This window comes from Typopeltis vanoorti, chromosome 22 (assembly GCF_054136105.1).
Source record: "Typopeltis vanoorti isolate ZY-2024b chromosome 22, IOZ_Tvanoo_1.0, whole genome shotgun sequence".
NCBI lineage: Eukaryota > Metazoa > Arthropoda > Arachnida > Uropygi > Thelyphonidae > Typopeltis > Typopeltis vanoorti.
In genome coordinates, this window is record NC_143570.1 from 40,243,703 (window position 1) to 40,260,938 (window position 17,236).

Here is a 17,236-nt window from a genome sequence, read left to right on the forward strand (position 1 = left end):
ATGTATGGAATGAATTTGACAGGTAAAAGGTTATACAAGAAGGATGGTTTGCATCTGAATGGATTTGGTATTTGGGAACTGGAAAAAGTGTTGTTGAATGAAGTGAAAGTGGATGTGCAGAATCAGGGAAACTAGAGCTTGTGTTGGGGGGGGGGGGGGGTAAGTTGTTGAGTGGATGTGGATATCCAGGCATCAATGAGGCAGTTGAGTGTAAGAATGTGTATAATATGCCTAAGTTAGTACCACTGGTGACAAACCAGAATGGGATAGTTAGTATAAAGCATCAGGATAGCAGTGGGCCTAAAGGTTTTTGCACTTTATGTACACTAATGCCAGGAGCATTCGGAACAAGCAGGAGCAATTTTTGGCATTGGTTGGCTCATCCTGAACAAAAGCTATTGGCATTAGTGAGACATGGCTAACAGAAGATGATGTAGTTAGTGAGCTAGAATGTGAAGGGGGGGGGGATATATTGATGATAGCCAATGAACTGCAACCAAAGAGAGTAGCAGTTCAACTGCAGGCCAGTGAAAATAGCATATTTGAGGCTATCTGGTATGAGATTGAGGCTAGCAGAACAAAATATACGAGGGCTGTTCGATAAGTCCATGCAAAGTCTAAGAGATGGTGCCACCAGGCAATGAGTACATATTGAGGTTATTTTTAGTTGCTGGAAACTATTGGAGGATCACACGTTAAGTTTGAGTCAGATAGATTTATTACTCTGTGTTTGGCATTCATTTAAATCGATCAAGTACCGTGATTTGTGAAAAATAGATGAGAAAGAATTTCGTGTAGTGATTGAACATTACTTTTTGAAAGGCAAAACGGCTCAGGAAACCAAAGCTAAGCTTTATAAACATTATGGTGAATCCGCACCTTCGATTAGAACAGTTTATAAGTGGTTTAGTAACTTTCAAAGTGGCCATATGAACACAAGTGACGCTGAATGTTCTGGATGCCCTGTTGAGGTCACTACTCCAGAAATTATTGAAAAAATCCATGATATGGTGATGGATGATAGAAGAGTGAAGGTGTGTGAAATTGCTAAGGCTGTGGGCATCTCAAATGACCACATACGTAATATTTTACATGAACATTTACATATGAGAAAACTATCTGCAAGATGGGTGCCACGTTTGCTCACACTGGATCAAAAGCGTCAATATGTGAACTGTTGCAAGGACAGCTTGAAGCTGTTTCAACGGAATCCAGGGGAATTTTTGCATCATTTTGTAATAGTGGACGAAATATGGATTCATCACTACCAGCCTGAGACCAAGGAACAGTCAAAACAATGGGTTACAAGTGGGGAATCTGCACCAAAGAAAGCGAAAACTATTCCTTCAGCAGGAATAGTTTTCGGTTATGGCCATCTTCTTCTGGGATGCTCATGGCATAATCTTCATAGACTTCTTGGAAAAGGGCAAAACAATTACCGGAGTGTATTATGTGTCTTTGCTGGATTGTTTAAATAATGAAATAAAGGAAAAACGACCACACTTGGTGATAAAGATTTTTTTCACTACGACAATGCACCCGCTCACTCTTCTGCAATTGTGACCGCAAAATTGTTCGATTTACTCTATGAAGTCCTTTCGCACCCCCCCCCCCCCCAATCTCTTTGGCTCCCTCAGACTACTGTCTGTTTCCAAACATGAAAAAATGGCTTGCAGGAAAGAGATTTTCATCAAACAATGAGGTGATTGCCGAAACAACTACCTATATTGAAGAGTTGGACAAATCATACTATATAGACGGAATCAAAAAACTTGAGCATAATTGGACTAAGTGTACAGACCTCAAAGGAGACTACGTTGAAAAATAAAAAATGTTTGTCCCAAAAAAATTGTTTTTTTCATTTTTGCTGCACGGCCTTATCGAACAACCCTTGTACAGTTGGATGCTGCAATAGACCAGGGGATGGAAAAGATTATGAAGATAATGTACATCAGCAAATTAACTCATTGAATGGAACACAGGGGGATTTCAACTGTGGGAACATAGATTGGGAGGAGGACAGGATACATGGGAGGGAGGAAACAGAATTTATGCAGTTACTAAGGGATAATTACCTGAGACAGCATGTGATGGAATATATTAGGAGTTCAAGAGTGCTCGAGTAATTGCATCTGAGAATTTGGCTATGATGATTATGACCACATTCTCACCACTTAGTGAGAGTGATCATATGGTCTTCATCTGGGAAGTGGCTAAATGTGTGGAATTTTCAGTTAAGGATATATGTGAAACTACAGGGCTGGATGTTGTTAGGTATGGGAAGCAGTAAAGGAGTGTTTCACGGATGTTAGGTATGGGAAGCAGTAAAGGAGTGTTTCACGGATGTAATGGCAGACTGCATACCTAGAATCAGGAGAGTAAATCATAGAATATCATCATTAAGCTGGAGCTGCAAAAAAAAAAAAGAAACAATTGTGGAGGAAATTTAAGGAGAAAGGTGTAACCAATAAGCTAAAAGGGTAACTAGTGTAGTAAGAAAGGCAAAAGCAGAGTATAAAAGGTAGTTAGCAATGTAGACTAAAGATAATCCCAAACAGTTATTTCAATATGCTGCAAGTAAAAGAAAGAATGTATGTGGTACAATGATTTTATTGAATGCTGATGGTAGGGACTGAACTGAATCAGTTGAAATAGTAGAATTACTAAGTGAACACTTTGCAAGAGTATAATCATCCAGCTGGTGATATTGCAGGAATGAGAGAGCGAGAGCCAAAGGCTCATATGGGAACTGAGGTAAATGAAAGTGCATAGCATATTGCAGAACATTAATGCAAATACAGTTATGGGATAAGATGGTATACCAGGTCGAGTTTTACATGAAGTGGCAAGAGAATTATCAGCTCCCTAGACCATTTGTTTAATCTAAGTCTCAGCTCTGGGTTAGTCCGAAGGGGGTGGAAAGAGGAGGAAATAGTTCCATTCCATAGAGGAGTCTCCAAGACTAATACAGCAAATTACCAACCAATCAGCATATTAGGAGTTGTCAAAGTATTGGAGAAGTTTGTTAAGAGCAAAATACAGAAATGGGTAGATGGAAATGGTACACTTTATGGGGGCAGCATGGTTTTGTGAAGGGTAGGTCATGCTCCAGTAACTTGCGCACGTTTTATAATACAGTGACAGCTAAGTTGGATAAAGGTAAGGTAAAGATTTGCAGTGATACTGCTGAACTTTACAAAGGCCTCTGACAAGATACCATTTGGAATTCTGATCAATAAACTATAACACACATGGGGATGGATAGGAGGATAGTTGATGGAGAGATATCAGAGAATAGCTTATTCAGGAGTAGAGTCCAAAATGACTAGTGGCATGCTGCAGGGCTCTGTTCTAGGACTTAACGATATAGGAAAAGATCTGAGAAGAACTGTTCAGTTATTTGCCGATGATGCAAAGTTGCGTAGAGCAATAGTTAATACAGATGGATACGGGGATGATGTCAGAATTTTGCAGGATGATTTGGATAGATTGGTAGACTGGACAAAGGAGAATGGATGTCAGTTTAATGTGGCAAAGTGTAAGGTTATGCATTTTGAGGTGAAAGGATTACCAACTGTATACCACATTGGTGGAACTGTACTCCAGGAAATTGATGAACCCAGACTTGGGACTGTTAGTGGATAGGGATTTAGTTTAGAGGGCACATAGCAAAAGTGGCTAAAGCAGCTCATCAGATTATTTGGTTACTGAAGAATAATTTGATGAGCAGAGACAAGCAGATTATTATTACTCCTTATCAAGCCTTGATAAGATTCCATCTTCACTACTGTGTGCAGATCTGAGCACCAAGGTGGAGAGGATCCAGAGGTGAGTGACTAAGATGGTAGCAGGTCTTTGGAATTAACCTTACGAGAACACGTTGAAGATTTGTAGGTTACAGAAACTGGTTGATAGGCAGAAAAGGCGTGATAGGATAGAGATGTACAAATTAATTAGGTGTTTTTATAAGATTAAGTCAGAGGAAATTTTTCAGAACAGGTCTGGTAGTGGGAGAACTAGGGGATACCCATGGAAACTGAATAAGAGTGTAGTTAGCAAGGGTGTTAGAACTAGGTTTTTTTGCTTGGAGAGTAGTGAATGAGTGAAATAGGTTGCCAGAGTCTGTTGTGGGTGCATTGACTGTGAATGAGTTCAAAGCAAAGTATAATAGATACTGCACAAGTGTTGGATAGTTCTTGACATGATGTTTAGGGCCTGCCTTGATGAGTCTAAGGACTCTTTGAGTAGTCTGTAATAATAATATTGGCACCTGTGTATGGCCCTTGGTAGAGCCAAACATGGATATCACACCAAGCTAAAAATCCCTTTTACCATGAATCCTTCATTTTCAATTTGAGGGTGCTTATAAAACCCCAAATAGATGATGAATCTACAGATAGCGTAGATTCATCATCTGATAACAAATATAAGAAACAGAAAAGTCTGTACATGTTAATGTACCATTGTTTCTCATCATCAGTGAAACAAAGGAATGGTCAGTAGAGAAAAATGTTCTCTTTATTGAAGAAGGATGGGCAGAGCACATTAACTCTTAAGAGTTAATGTGCTCTGGTGATATTCTACTGGAAACATGTCAGTATCATTCAGAAAATGCTGCTGCTGCAAACATCCATTGGGAGAATTCCATTTATGATAATATCCCATAAAACATTCTACATGTGGCATTTCAAATGAAAATATATGTTTTAGATATGACATCCCACCTTACTAGTGCCTTAACTCTGCATTAGTAAGGTGGGATGTCACAGATCCCAAAGATATAGAAAGAAATAACTGTCACACACCCACCCACCTTGCTGATGCCAGGTTAAAGAACAAGGCATTGTGAGGTACATCTTTATACATAGGAATGGTTGTTAAGTTCCAACCAGGAATATCATCCTTACTTTTGACATGTCTAAGCCACTAATATCCATAAAAGCAGGATATTTCCTGCTTTTATGGGTATTAGTGGCTTAGACATGTCAAAGTTACTCTGTAATTCTAATCCACTTCGATGCTTTAAATATCAGAAATATAGGCATGCCCAAACTACTTGTCATTGCTCTACCATATCTGTCCAATGTGATAGTAAAGAGTGCTTTGCAAAAACTAAATCCTTCAACTGAGAGAGAGAGAGAGAGAACATTTAGTCTACTCCAAGCCTCCCAAAGGTGGAAGGATTAAAAAAAAATGCAAAACATTTTCTATCAGGATGCAAAGAGAACACCACAACACCTGCGTGAAGTTCTCTTATGCTGACAAGGCAGCAGTTAAGAGAGTAATAATTGGGACAAAAACAAACATGTAAGCCTATCCCAATATCCAATAATTTCACTATTCTTTAATGTTATGATTGCAAGTAATTATCTTTGGAGCACATCAGTCACATAAATTATTATGGTCTCACTTCTGAAACAACTAAAATTATCCTGTTAAATGAGTCAGAAAAACTATGGCAACAGCATCATATAAAGAAAAAAACTTCCAGAGACACCTCCTCAGAAAAAATGAATCCCTTGTATCCACTAAATTTAAAGCAAATATAACTGCTGACCAAGCTATATCTGACATATTTTTGCAAAGGAAAAACCTCCATACTTCCCAAAATTAAATGACAAATACAAGCCTTCAACCTCAGAAATCAGTTAAGTCTACTGGGTCAAAAGATTAGGAAAATTCTCATAGCAGAACTTTCATGGGTTCTGACAGAATTTTGATGACATCAAGGTCAGAAACATAAGCGTGTCTGTTTCTGTCTGCAAGAAACATTTAAAACCCAGTGAGATCTTGCTGATGGAAGCGTTTCTATCATTGTGAATAATCATATACCTTTTCATCATGTCCGACTTAACACATCTGTGGAAGCTGTAGCCATCTCAGTGGGATGTCTTATTACAGTGCTTATTACAGTTCCATTTATTTACCATTAGGCTCTGAGTTAACTTACTGATCTTGATATGTTGTAACTACCTCCTCTCATACTTCTTATGGATGAGTGTCATACACAGTGTTTTGCTGGTAGTGCCTACAAATGGGTGAGGCCAGATTGTTGAACTTAAGTTCGATAAGTTTTTCTCTCTCTCTCTCTCAATAATGAACATACCTTCTATCATATGCCAACCCACTCATTCTGCATTAGCTCTTATAATATATTCTGTTTATGTGGAATATTGAAGAGAGCATTGTATAGAAGCCTTTCCATTATATCCTCACAAGAACCATGTTTTCCTTCACAGATGCCCATATGGAAAATTGACTGGTCTAGCTCAAATACCTTTTTTCTATCTTACAAAATTTAATGCTGAAGCATAAACTAAAGATGTTTCATGTCCAGGCAGTGACAGCTGCAAATTCCAAAAATATCATCTCAATTTCCACTATCTGAAACCATGGCAGAACTCTGAGCACCAAGCAACCAATAAAATAAAACAAAGGTTGAGATATATTTTGGTGATACTCTACTGCATCAAATCTGTTAAACATGATCAGGCTAAATCACATTGTATTAGATGCCAGTCAGAAACAATCTTTGATCTGGTTTCCATCAGTCAGGTAACCAGTGCAAAGTGGTATGGGATAAAATCTGGAAAATGAAGGGTGGATATAGAATGCATCATTTGCCTACCTTACCTACAATTAGCTATTCCTTAAGGAGGAACTGAAAGGAGCAATCTTACATTACTGTTTCAATGCTGTAGAGTCTGATGGCATCCACTATAAGATGATAAAACATCTCCCACCATCTTCAGTAAATCTCCTCCTCTTACTCCTCATCAATTTCCTGATAAGTACCTTCAAGGGGTATTCAGGTTACTATGACAGCACTACATTATTATTAATCTCCTATCAACTATTTTCCTCCAAATCAGTATTTCTTGTCAGCACTCCAATATTGTCGTATCTAACATTTCATTCTTCTAAGGCACTTCTGACTGAATCAATCCACCTAGACCTTGGTCTTCCTCTGAGTCTCTTTCCTGCCATCTTGGCATCAAACACCTGTTTTGGTAACCTTTTCTCACCCATTCTACTTAAATGGCAATATACCACCTTAGATTAGCTCTGCTTACGCATTCTTGAATGCTAATAATGTCAAGTTCCTTTCTAATATCTTCATTTTTAATATGATTCTGCCATTGTTTCCATCTATTCACTCCCCTAATTTTTCTCAGAACTCTCATATCTGTGTTTCTGGTCTTTGATCAAGTGCTTTATTTCTAACCCAATTCTCAAATCCATAACTTAAAACTAGTTTGAACACTGTCTTGTATACTGTTAGTTTGGTGTTTTGGCTAATTTCTCTTATTCTTTATAAATTTATTTAGCTGTCTATCCACCATACCAGATTTGTTTACAGAAATTTGCCTGGGAAGCATTTTAATGACTAGGATACTGATATATATACACTTGACTTCATATCAAATTGTCTCACTTTGAATAGTAAGTTGAGCAATCGCTCATTAGCATGAGGATGCAGTGAAAAGTTTTCTTACTTCCGAGTACCAGGCAATAGCTTCATCTATGAGTTTATAGAACTTCATGCATTCTTTTCATTGTATCATTCTTTTGTTATCATTGCATTTTCTCACTACAGGTTGATTTATCTAAGATAACTACAGCATAGCCTCTATTTGCATTTGTAATTACTATTTCTAGATATTTTATAGAAATGTGTGGTAGACATAATAATACTTTGAAAAAACAGTTTAATGCAGGTAATGGAAATTAGAATTAATTAACAACTCCTATATATGTTGTAACCAATTATTTTGACCTCCCTGTTAGATGAGCAAAATATATAGGGGTTGTTAATAAATTCTAATTTTATTAATAAAATTTAGTAATATTATTATGTGATAGTGATATCAACAAGTGATATTCATGCTGTTTCAGGATACGAGAGCATACAGTTGATTTGAAATTTAAGTAAACCATCACTTAATGCTAAGTAGGATAAAAATGGATATCAGATTGAAAAGAACAGTTATCTAAGAAAGTTTTAAAAAGAATTAAAGTTGAGCAACCTTCACAGGTAAATTGTAGATTTAACTATACAAATATTATCGAAAAAAAAATGAAACAAGAACCAAACCTAGGAGTCTTGGTTGCAAACTCTAACGAAGACATTGACTCATTCAGCTAGGGACGTATGTGGTTGAAGTTGTCTGCAAGGAGAGAAAAATAAGAACACCATGGTGGATACAAGAAGTTGAACAATCTGGGAAAAGAAGAAAGCGTACCAAAAGTTTCTAGCAAATAAGTCAGTAGATGCCCTAAAAGAATACAGAAAAAAATGTAAGCGAGCTAAGCTACGTGTAAAAGTAGCTAAACCAAAGTCATGGGATGACTTTGGTAAAAGTATGGAAAATAAATATCAGGAAGGTGGCAAAATGTTTTGGAGAAAAGAGTAATGTAAAAGGAATCGAAGATGATAAAGGTGACATGAAAATTGTGGACCTTTATCCTCCTGTGCTTAGGGCCAATTCTGACCAGCATTGTTGGCAGCTAAACCAAGGGATTTGGTTCCCTTGGTTCAGAAAACCAAAATCTATGATGTTATCTAACTAGGTGCATCTTTTGATTCTTCCTTTTTCATCCCTTCTATTCTTCCATAATTTGGAAAATGTCATGCCTCCATAATCCAAGGAATATGCAATGGTAGATAAATCTTACAAAATGTTGCAAGAAAAATTTTACAAAATAATTTAATGACTGTTTTTTCCAATTGGTGTAACACATCTTTTGCTTTTTCTTAACCACCATACTGGCCTTGATGTCTATATACATCTATAATTACAAGGATGTGAAGCACCAATCGAAGTCAATATAAGCTTTGGATATTATTATTATTCCTGATACCTCCATTATAGAAATAATATGAACAATAATCATATATTTTTGATACATTTTATCTGTGTGGCTATTTGGATGGTTAACCACCCTACCGGCCAAGACGTCTATAGATGTCAAGGTTATCATGGATGCGAAGTGCATATTAAAATTGCAATACCATTGATATTACATTGAAATATATGATGGATACGAGGTGCATGACGATGCGTATTTGACCCATAATGGCCGGTAAGATGGTTAATCCACAAAATTTTAAACATTCTACTATACCTCCATATCACAAATGCCTTCATCAGTTTTTGTTTGTTATCCAGATGAAGTACTTAGATCTCTTGAATTTAATACATTTTTCTTGTTCAAAATTTGTTGCTGCTTTTTAATTATTTATTTCTCTTTCATGTCTTCTATTATTGATCTTAAGTAAAAACTGACTTGTAGTTTCTGTCATCTTCTTTTTTAATATCTTAATTATGCTTAATTTTTTCTCTAGAGATGACTAACTTTGTTTGTCTTAACATGAATTATAAACTCTTGTTACTATTGCTATTATTTTCTGTACATATTCTTCACTATTTACTATTTATTAGAGCCATATCACCAGAAAATCTTGGATTATCAGTTTTTTTTCCCCCTTCTACTGATATTCCTTTTCATGTCAGCTATCAGCTAAACACCTTTTATTCCCTTGTAGGGAGTAGGCAAGGCCTTTATACCCTATCTAGCATTTGGAGAGTGAGTGGGCAGTTCAATCTTCACCAGTAGCCAATCAGAGATAGCTGGCCCGTGTCTATCAGTAATTACAGCAGCCACCGATGAAGAGGCTGGCAAACAAGTGCTGCCATTTCTTGGTATCTAACCCTAACAAGATATGTTACTGTCTGAAATAATGTGGGTACTATGGTCGATTTTCTTGAGTTTGTGGGAGGAAAAACCTGCTTGCCCATGCCAGAGATTGACTAACTCTGGAATCGGTCGAAGAAAGGCTTAGAAAAAGTTCCTCCAGTCGGCGACTAGACTTGAACTTAAGTCTGACTGGAGGAACTTTCTGCGACTAAGCGCAGAGGATGCGGGCACCACTGAGCTACACAGGCCACCTTTTCAAGTTTGTCCTTTAAAATTATTTCTGAGACAGGACATGTCTTTGTCTAACTTTTTTTATTCTATTAACTCTTCAACTTTTATACATACTATTTGATTCTAGTATAAGTTTTTCATTAATGTGCTCTTATGATCTGTGGTACTTATAAGCACCTCCATGAATTTTCCTTGTACTGTACCACAGTTAACAATTCAGAAATAAGACTGCAAACAGTGTTAAGAGATATAGATGTTTATTTATAGACCTAGACAGCTAAAAAAAAAAATTACTGCATAGCTCTGATTATTAATTTTTTTTATCGCAATTAAAATTTTTAAAAATTAACATCAGTTGGTAGATAGATTGTAAATAGTAACAGTGTCTATTTTGTTTTGGTGTTTCATGCTTCTGATATCGCAAATTGTGATATCAGAAGCATAATTCTCTCCAGTTTCAAACCTACTGAACCAATTTCTCATCATCTGCCTTCATTCCATGAGGTCTTGGACTGTTGTGGAGCAGACATCTCTTGACCTCACCTAACACTCCAGTTCATCCCACAGTTTTTTAAGTAGGGTTGAAATCAGGGCTCTGTGGAGGCCAGTCAAGTGTGGTTACGTTCATGTCCACAGACCACTCAGCAACCTTATGACATTGCATTATCTTGCTGAAAGAGACAATCATCAGTTCTGTACAAACGCCACAAAGTAGGAAGCATTGCATCGTTCAAAATGTTCAGATATCATATGAATATGATCTTGCCCTGGAAACCCATGTTGCGAGCCTCGGTTCTGAATGTTTTTGTTCAGATTTGTATTCCAGTTGATGCCCGGAACTCCGCATTCAACATGTTTGTTTTTTACATGCTGTCCTTTGTAGCATCCTATGGTCACATTCAATGAGCGTAGTGGATCATCCACTGCAGGTAGCACTCACAGTTGACTCCTTGTGCTTCCATCTCAGTATGGTATCGCAGATTGTTGACCTGGGATGGCCCAATTTCAAACTCTCACAGCCATTTCACTAAACACGGGAACATAACATTTCTTCGATTTATACTGGCTACAGACATGTGACTTGTTACATTGTTCAATGCACTTTGCTCATGGGGATGTCCGTTGGCTTTTTCCCAAGTAGTGTGTGTGTGTGTGTGTGTGTGTGTGTGTGTGTGTGTGTGTGTGTGTGTGTGTGTGTGTGTGTGTAAAAGACTGTACATCGTGCTGTGTATGAACAAGTGGTTAAGAAGAAAGAAGGAACTTGTTTTATTTTATTTATTTATTTATTTTTTGTTAACAATTGGAAACTATTAGTGGAGAAAAGTGTGAAGACCGTTCCTAAGAACAGTGGTGGATGGAATGAAGGCAGATGATGAGAAATTGGTTCATTAAGTTTGAAACTGGAGCGAATGATGCTGACAGCAGTTGCTTGTGCATTTACAGAATTCAGGGAGAGTGGAGGAGTTTTCAGCTGAAAAATAAGGAAATGCTCCATTTCTAAATGAAAGCATGTTTTTATTTCTTGGGATAATATTAAGTCATTCTTTCTTGACATAAACTTGCTTTGTTTAGCTGCATTCAGAAGTCGAATTTTTCTACTTTTCTACTGTTTTTTTTTTTTTTTTTACTGCTGACTCTCTCTCTCTCGAGACTGCTGCTGCAACTAAAAATTCTAAAATAATTTGTCTTTAGACATGGTGCTCAAAATCTTCATAACTGGTATTAACAATTATTTTAATCTAAAATATTAATATCCTCCTTTCCATTCAAGGATTGGTCAGTTTTGGAATTTATAGCCAAAGCAGCTAAGGCTATGACACCAGTTATTATGTCTGAAAATCACTTGTGTTCTGGCCTGGTTTGAGGGATGAACCTTACCACCTTCCTATGAGTCCAACTAACTTACCACTTGTATCCTTATAAAGATTTTTCATGACCTACCATTCAAGGAATAAAAACTTTTCGTGCATGCACGTTTTCACACATATGTAAATGGGCAACGTTCGACTGAATCAGCCTTTATAATTCTGCCAATTCTTAAAAACTTCTAAAATAAATATCCACCACATTCTAAATGCTAATTTAATCAAATTTTTGTTCCTCTTGATACACCTATTATTACTTGAAGTAATATCCTTCTGGTAGCACTAATGTTTTCTGGTAATTACACTGATTTCAGTCTGATCTAGAATGCAAGGACCATTTATGAAGGCCTTTGCAACAGAATGTTAATTTTTTCATGTAGAGATGGGCAAGATTTTTCCTCTTTAAAACAAGTTTTTTACTACAACTGAAAACTAGAAAAACCATTACAAAAGAAATTAATTCATTCTAAACATGAACAAAGTTGCATGCCATGCATTAGCTATGAGCAGGTAAAGAAGAGACAGGAGATGATTGTTGAAAAAGCTGATTGGATAACTGTAATGAATTATTTTAATATGTCATGGTAGAAATTCCCTAGTGTACTGTATGGTTGGTGGTTAAGATAGAGTTGGCCAGACCAGATCTTTTTTGCTCAACATCTCCAATGCATTCTTTCTTACTTTCTCATATAAGCTATGGTGCATTAGCATGGTATATACTCCTGAACGTGTAAAAGGCGAGTGATGTCCTGAGGAGGCTGTAAAAATGGTATGTATCAGCTTTGAAAGTCACTCTGATGTTATGATCTTTGAAAAGAGAAGCAGTCCCAATGGATAGAGATTCAATGTATGGAATGATATTCTGGTTGTGGAGAGGACAGTTTGAAAACACAATGTTGTTAGCGTTTTTATGGAATAGCCATTAAGAAAAAATTTGAGTGGGCTTGAAGTTTTGTCTTAAGTGATCTTGATTGGGTGTGCATGATGCCTAGCATTTGGGAAGGATGGTGAAGGGATGAAACATGAAGATAGCGTCCCGTGTGAGCAGGCTTATGATAAATATTCAGAGTGACACTATTGTCAGATTTCTTTATGATGAGAACATCTGGAATGGGAGGTTTATCATCCTTTTCTAGTTCCAATGTGAAATTAATTGTAGCTTTAAAAGAGTTCAGAGAATGAAGAAATAGTTGTGGACCTGGGAGGTCATGTTTCCAAATGATGAAAATATTAATCTACACCACACAGCTGGTTTCAAAGAAGTTTGAGCTAGGAAACTGTTTTCACAATTCTCCATGAAGAGATCAGTTGATAGAGGTGATAAGGGGCTGCCCATTGTTAGTCCAAATTGTCGTTTGTAAAAAACATTCCACCAAAAGAAATTGGATTGGAGGCAGTGTTTAAAGAGTTTTGTCATGTCTGGTGGAAAAAGATCTCCAACAATATCTAATATACATCATTCACCAGAACATTAGTCAAGAGAGAGATGCTATGTCAGAAGATGTATTCATCAGATTTCTGAAAGAAATTATCTGAATTCTTCATGAAATGTTAGTGGTGTAATTTCTGATGTAATGTCCTAAAAGACTAGCTAAATTTTTCAGTAAAGAATAAGTTGGAAAGCCAATGCCATTCGTGATTGGTCCTAAGGGGGGACATCAGGCTTATGTGTCTTAACATCCCAAAATCCCAAACATGAATGTGATGTTTTTTGTGCTTATTATAAACTGAAGAAGCCACCAGTTTTGTGCAAGTGAAACTAGTTGTAAGTTTCAAATTAATAGCTAATAACAAAAATCTTTATTTAATGTTTAGTATTTTTTAATTGTAAAAGCTCTTATAAACAGCTTATTACATTATATATATACTAGCCCCCCCCCCCCCAGTTCTGGACTGGTAGGCCAGTTCTCCTTGAATTCTGATGACTCGAATTTTGAAAACTCGAAAGGGGGGGGGGGTCTGGCCTCTCGGCACCCATCTCCTGAGTTCCAGACTGGTAGGCCAGTTCTCCTTGAATTCTGATTCGAATTTTGAAAACTCAGAAGGGGGGGTTTGGTCCTCCTGGCGCCTATGCTGCCCAACCACCCCAAGTTCTGGACTGGTAGGCTGGTTCTCCTTGAATTCTGATGACACGACACTCAGGCTGGCCCCTTGAGTTTCAAAACATTTCAAAGACAAAAAATGTGACACAAAAAAAGGCTTATCATTTTATATTATAGAGTAGATATATATATATATGTTAAAGATGCCAAGCTATTTTAAACCTGGTTTTACTCCATTTCCCAAGTAAGCAAACAGACAAATAAGTCAAGTTTGTGCCTGCACGTAGTGCAAGTCTAGGCAACTTGTGGTAAAGGTGGAATAAGCTCTGATCGCTATTCTTAATATTTACCCTTAATGCAATAGTGATCAGAGCTTCTTCCACCTTTACCACGAGTTGCACTACACGCAGGTGCAAACTTGACTTATTTGTCTGTTTGCTTACTTGGGAAATGGAGTAAAACTAGGTTTAAAATAGCTTGGCATCTTTAACATTTATTATACCCAAGGTAAAAAACTTTCTACACACACACACACAGAGCTTTTGTTTATCTGAAATTCCACCCACAAAAGGTTGTAAATTTGCAGTACACAGTCTATTAGTACTGTGAGTCAACTAAGGATTTATGTAATCCGAAATCGTATTAAACACACCAAAACACATACTACTTTTCAAGTCATTTCAGGCCTCTAATAACAGGGAAGTGGTCTTGACTGGAAATGAAAATCATCTAAGATTTTCATGAAATCCAATGTGCAATTCAAATCCACATTATGTGGTTATGCTACTTGGCCAGCAAGTTGCTTCACTGTGATCATAAACAACAGCAAATCTAACAATTATGACATATTCAAATTTAGTATTAAAAACATTTTTCCCCCTTTCCAACTCATTGCAGTAATATACTGTTAGTTCATAAACAATTTCTGTTTGGAATTCATTAAAACAAAGCAACAAAAACCACTGAACAAAATACCAAATTTTTAAATCAGCTGTTAAAAAAAAATGTTACATTAGATTTTTATGGTTAGATTTTCTTGATTGAAATCATTTATGAACAGTTGGGTCTAAAAATAAGAAAACATATATTGTACTGTACAGGCATGTGACAGAAAGAAATGATAGCATTTGTTGATTAAACTATTTGAAAATATTGTAAGCTCCGTAAATAATAGACCAACTTTAGACCTAAAATGTGAAAGAGCAATTATCTTTATAAAATGATTTGAGATCAAAAGAGTACTCTTGTTTACAGAAGTCATGTTAGATAAAAGACAAAAAAATCCATTTCTCCACAAGAGTATATGCAGTCCCCCTGCCCCTCAGTCTCAAAAGTTGGATCAACTAGAGTAATGTTTTCTCTGTTTTTTATCTAATATTAAGTTGAGCAAGCAGAAGTAGTATAGTAATATGCCAACATTATATTTCCTTAACAAATTGTGCAACACAACACCAATCCCATGTTTCTTAAGCTAGAATTGCTGAAAAAGTGAACCTTGTGTCCTCTACTATCTTTTTCATCAGTTTAATACTGTATTAGAATGAATGCAGAGATTTTGTCTATAAGTTTTATTATTATATATTACTATATTTTAAATTGGTTTCCAGTACAGTATCTGCTGCATTAGCTAGTTTAAAAAAAAAAGAAAAAAAAAAGTAACTTCATTTATTTTTCAGACTTCCTTATAAAGATATTTTTGGAGGAGTTAGCGCAATCAATAAAAAGCATATGGAATTGCTTAATGGCTTTTCTAATGAATTTTGGGGTTGGGGTGGTGAAGATGATGACATGGCTAACAGGTAAATTATTTTGAACAATTCTTGAGTAAGATATTATTTTGAGATTAAATTATTTATGATGTGCTTCATTACACCATATATTTAACTGTATTAACTCACATTCATATAATAACAAATTATGAATTATTCAGTTACACACTTTATTAAGGTATTTATATTTAGTTATACATAGCTACTTATAATGTGGATACTCTTAACAGTGATGACAGATTAGTAAACCTGGTTAAAGAGCTTGAAGATATTAAACGGGATGTAATTGGAATAAGGGAAGATAGACAGAAAGGAAATACAATCGAAGATTTAAGCAATGGGTGTGTACTAAAAACAGGTTGGATTTTGACTAACAGTAAAATTCATATTAAAAGAATCTGCCAAATCGCAATAGGACTAATAAAAGATACACCTTAAGGGTAGTGCAAGTTTATCTACCTACTAATACATGGATGAAGAATTAGAACTTATAAGCAAATGCATCATCTTCTAAAAAATGCTAAACATTATTTTAATATTTTGATGAGAGATTGCAGTGTAAAGGTAAGAAAAAAAGGAAAATCCAAATGCATCATCTGTGGGAATTAATGGTAATGGCACTAGAAATGAATGGGGAGAGATGTTAGTGGACTTTGCAGAAGGAAAAAATTAATGAACATCTTTTTTAAAAAGAAACCTCAAAACAAATGGACCTGTAGACACCCAGGTCCATTTGTTTTGTTTAATCTTACATTGTTAATAAATATTATAAACAAAGTAAGATTAAGCAAATATCATTGATTAGCAAAACAAAATAGCAATAAACCTGAGAATGGAAAGACAAAAACTGTTAAAAAGAAAGAAAAGAAAAAAATCAGCTAACGCCTTTTTATTCCCTTATACGGGAGTAGGCGAGGCCATTTAGCCCTATCTAACTTTTGGAGACTGAGTGGGCAGTTCAATCTCCACTGGTACCCAATCAGAGACAGATGGCCCAAGGCTATCACTAATTAAGCGGTACGCAGTGAAGAGAGATGGCTCAAATGTGCCGCCATCTCGTGGTCCCTAACCCTAACACAAATATATTTAATGTCTGAAATAATGTGGGTTCTACGGTCGATTTTCTTGAGTTTACTGAAAAAGAAAGAAAAGAAAACTGGAAAAATCTTTAAAATATTGGAAATAAAAAATGAAGAATTTCAATTATATTTAAAAAAAAAGACACTGAAAATTTCAACAGTATCCTAATAAAAAGTATAAGGAATGTTGAAAATTTATCTGATAATTTATAATTTAAAAAGAGCAAAAAAGGAAACTAAAGACCTAATAGAAACAACAAGGAAACATGAAACGGGATGCAAATGGTGTAAGAAACATTGAATATACTTTGCAAAACAATAAGAAAAAAGATAAGAGAGGATATATAATGATAAGAATAGCAATTGAAAATAATAAAACTTTTTGATAATGCAGTATATAACAAGTGTAAAAGATAAATTTTATCAAGAATTATATACAATAGGGAAAAGGATATTGAAAACTATAATGAATATCATCATCATCATACATATCAAGGATTTAGGCCTAGTATGGCCTGTTCCGGCCTTAGAAGTCATCGTTTAAGAGGACG

General features: G+C 35.9%; 1 protein-coding gene across 5 annotated transcripts in view; it reads left to right on the top strand.

Annotated features, from left to right (window-relative positions):
- The window catches only part of LOC150094343 (beta-1,4-N-acetylgalactosaminyltransferase bre-4-like), a 237,807-nt gene that overhangs the window by 204,804 nt on the left and 15,767 nt on the right, over positions 1–17,236 (top strand). For all 5 annotated transcript variants that reach the window (XM_090411758.1, XM_090411757.1, XM_090411761.1 and 2 more), the window contains one exon: positions 15,514–15,636. In XM_090411758.1, the coding sequence (XP_090267884.1) occupies positions 15,514–15,636 (123 nt within the window). The remainder of the gene's footprint in view (positions 1–15,513; positions 15,637–17,236) is intronic.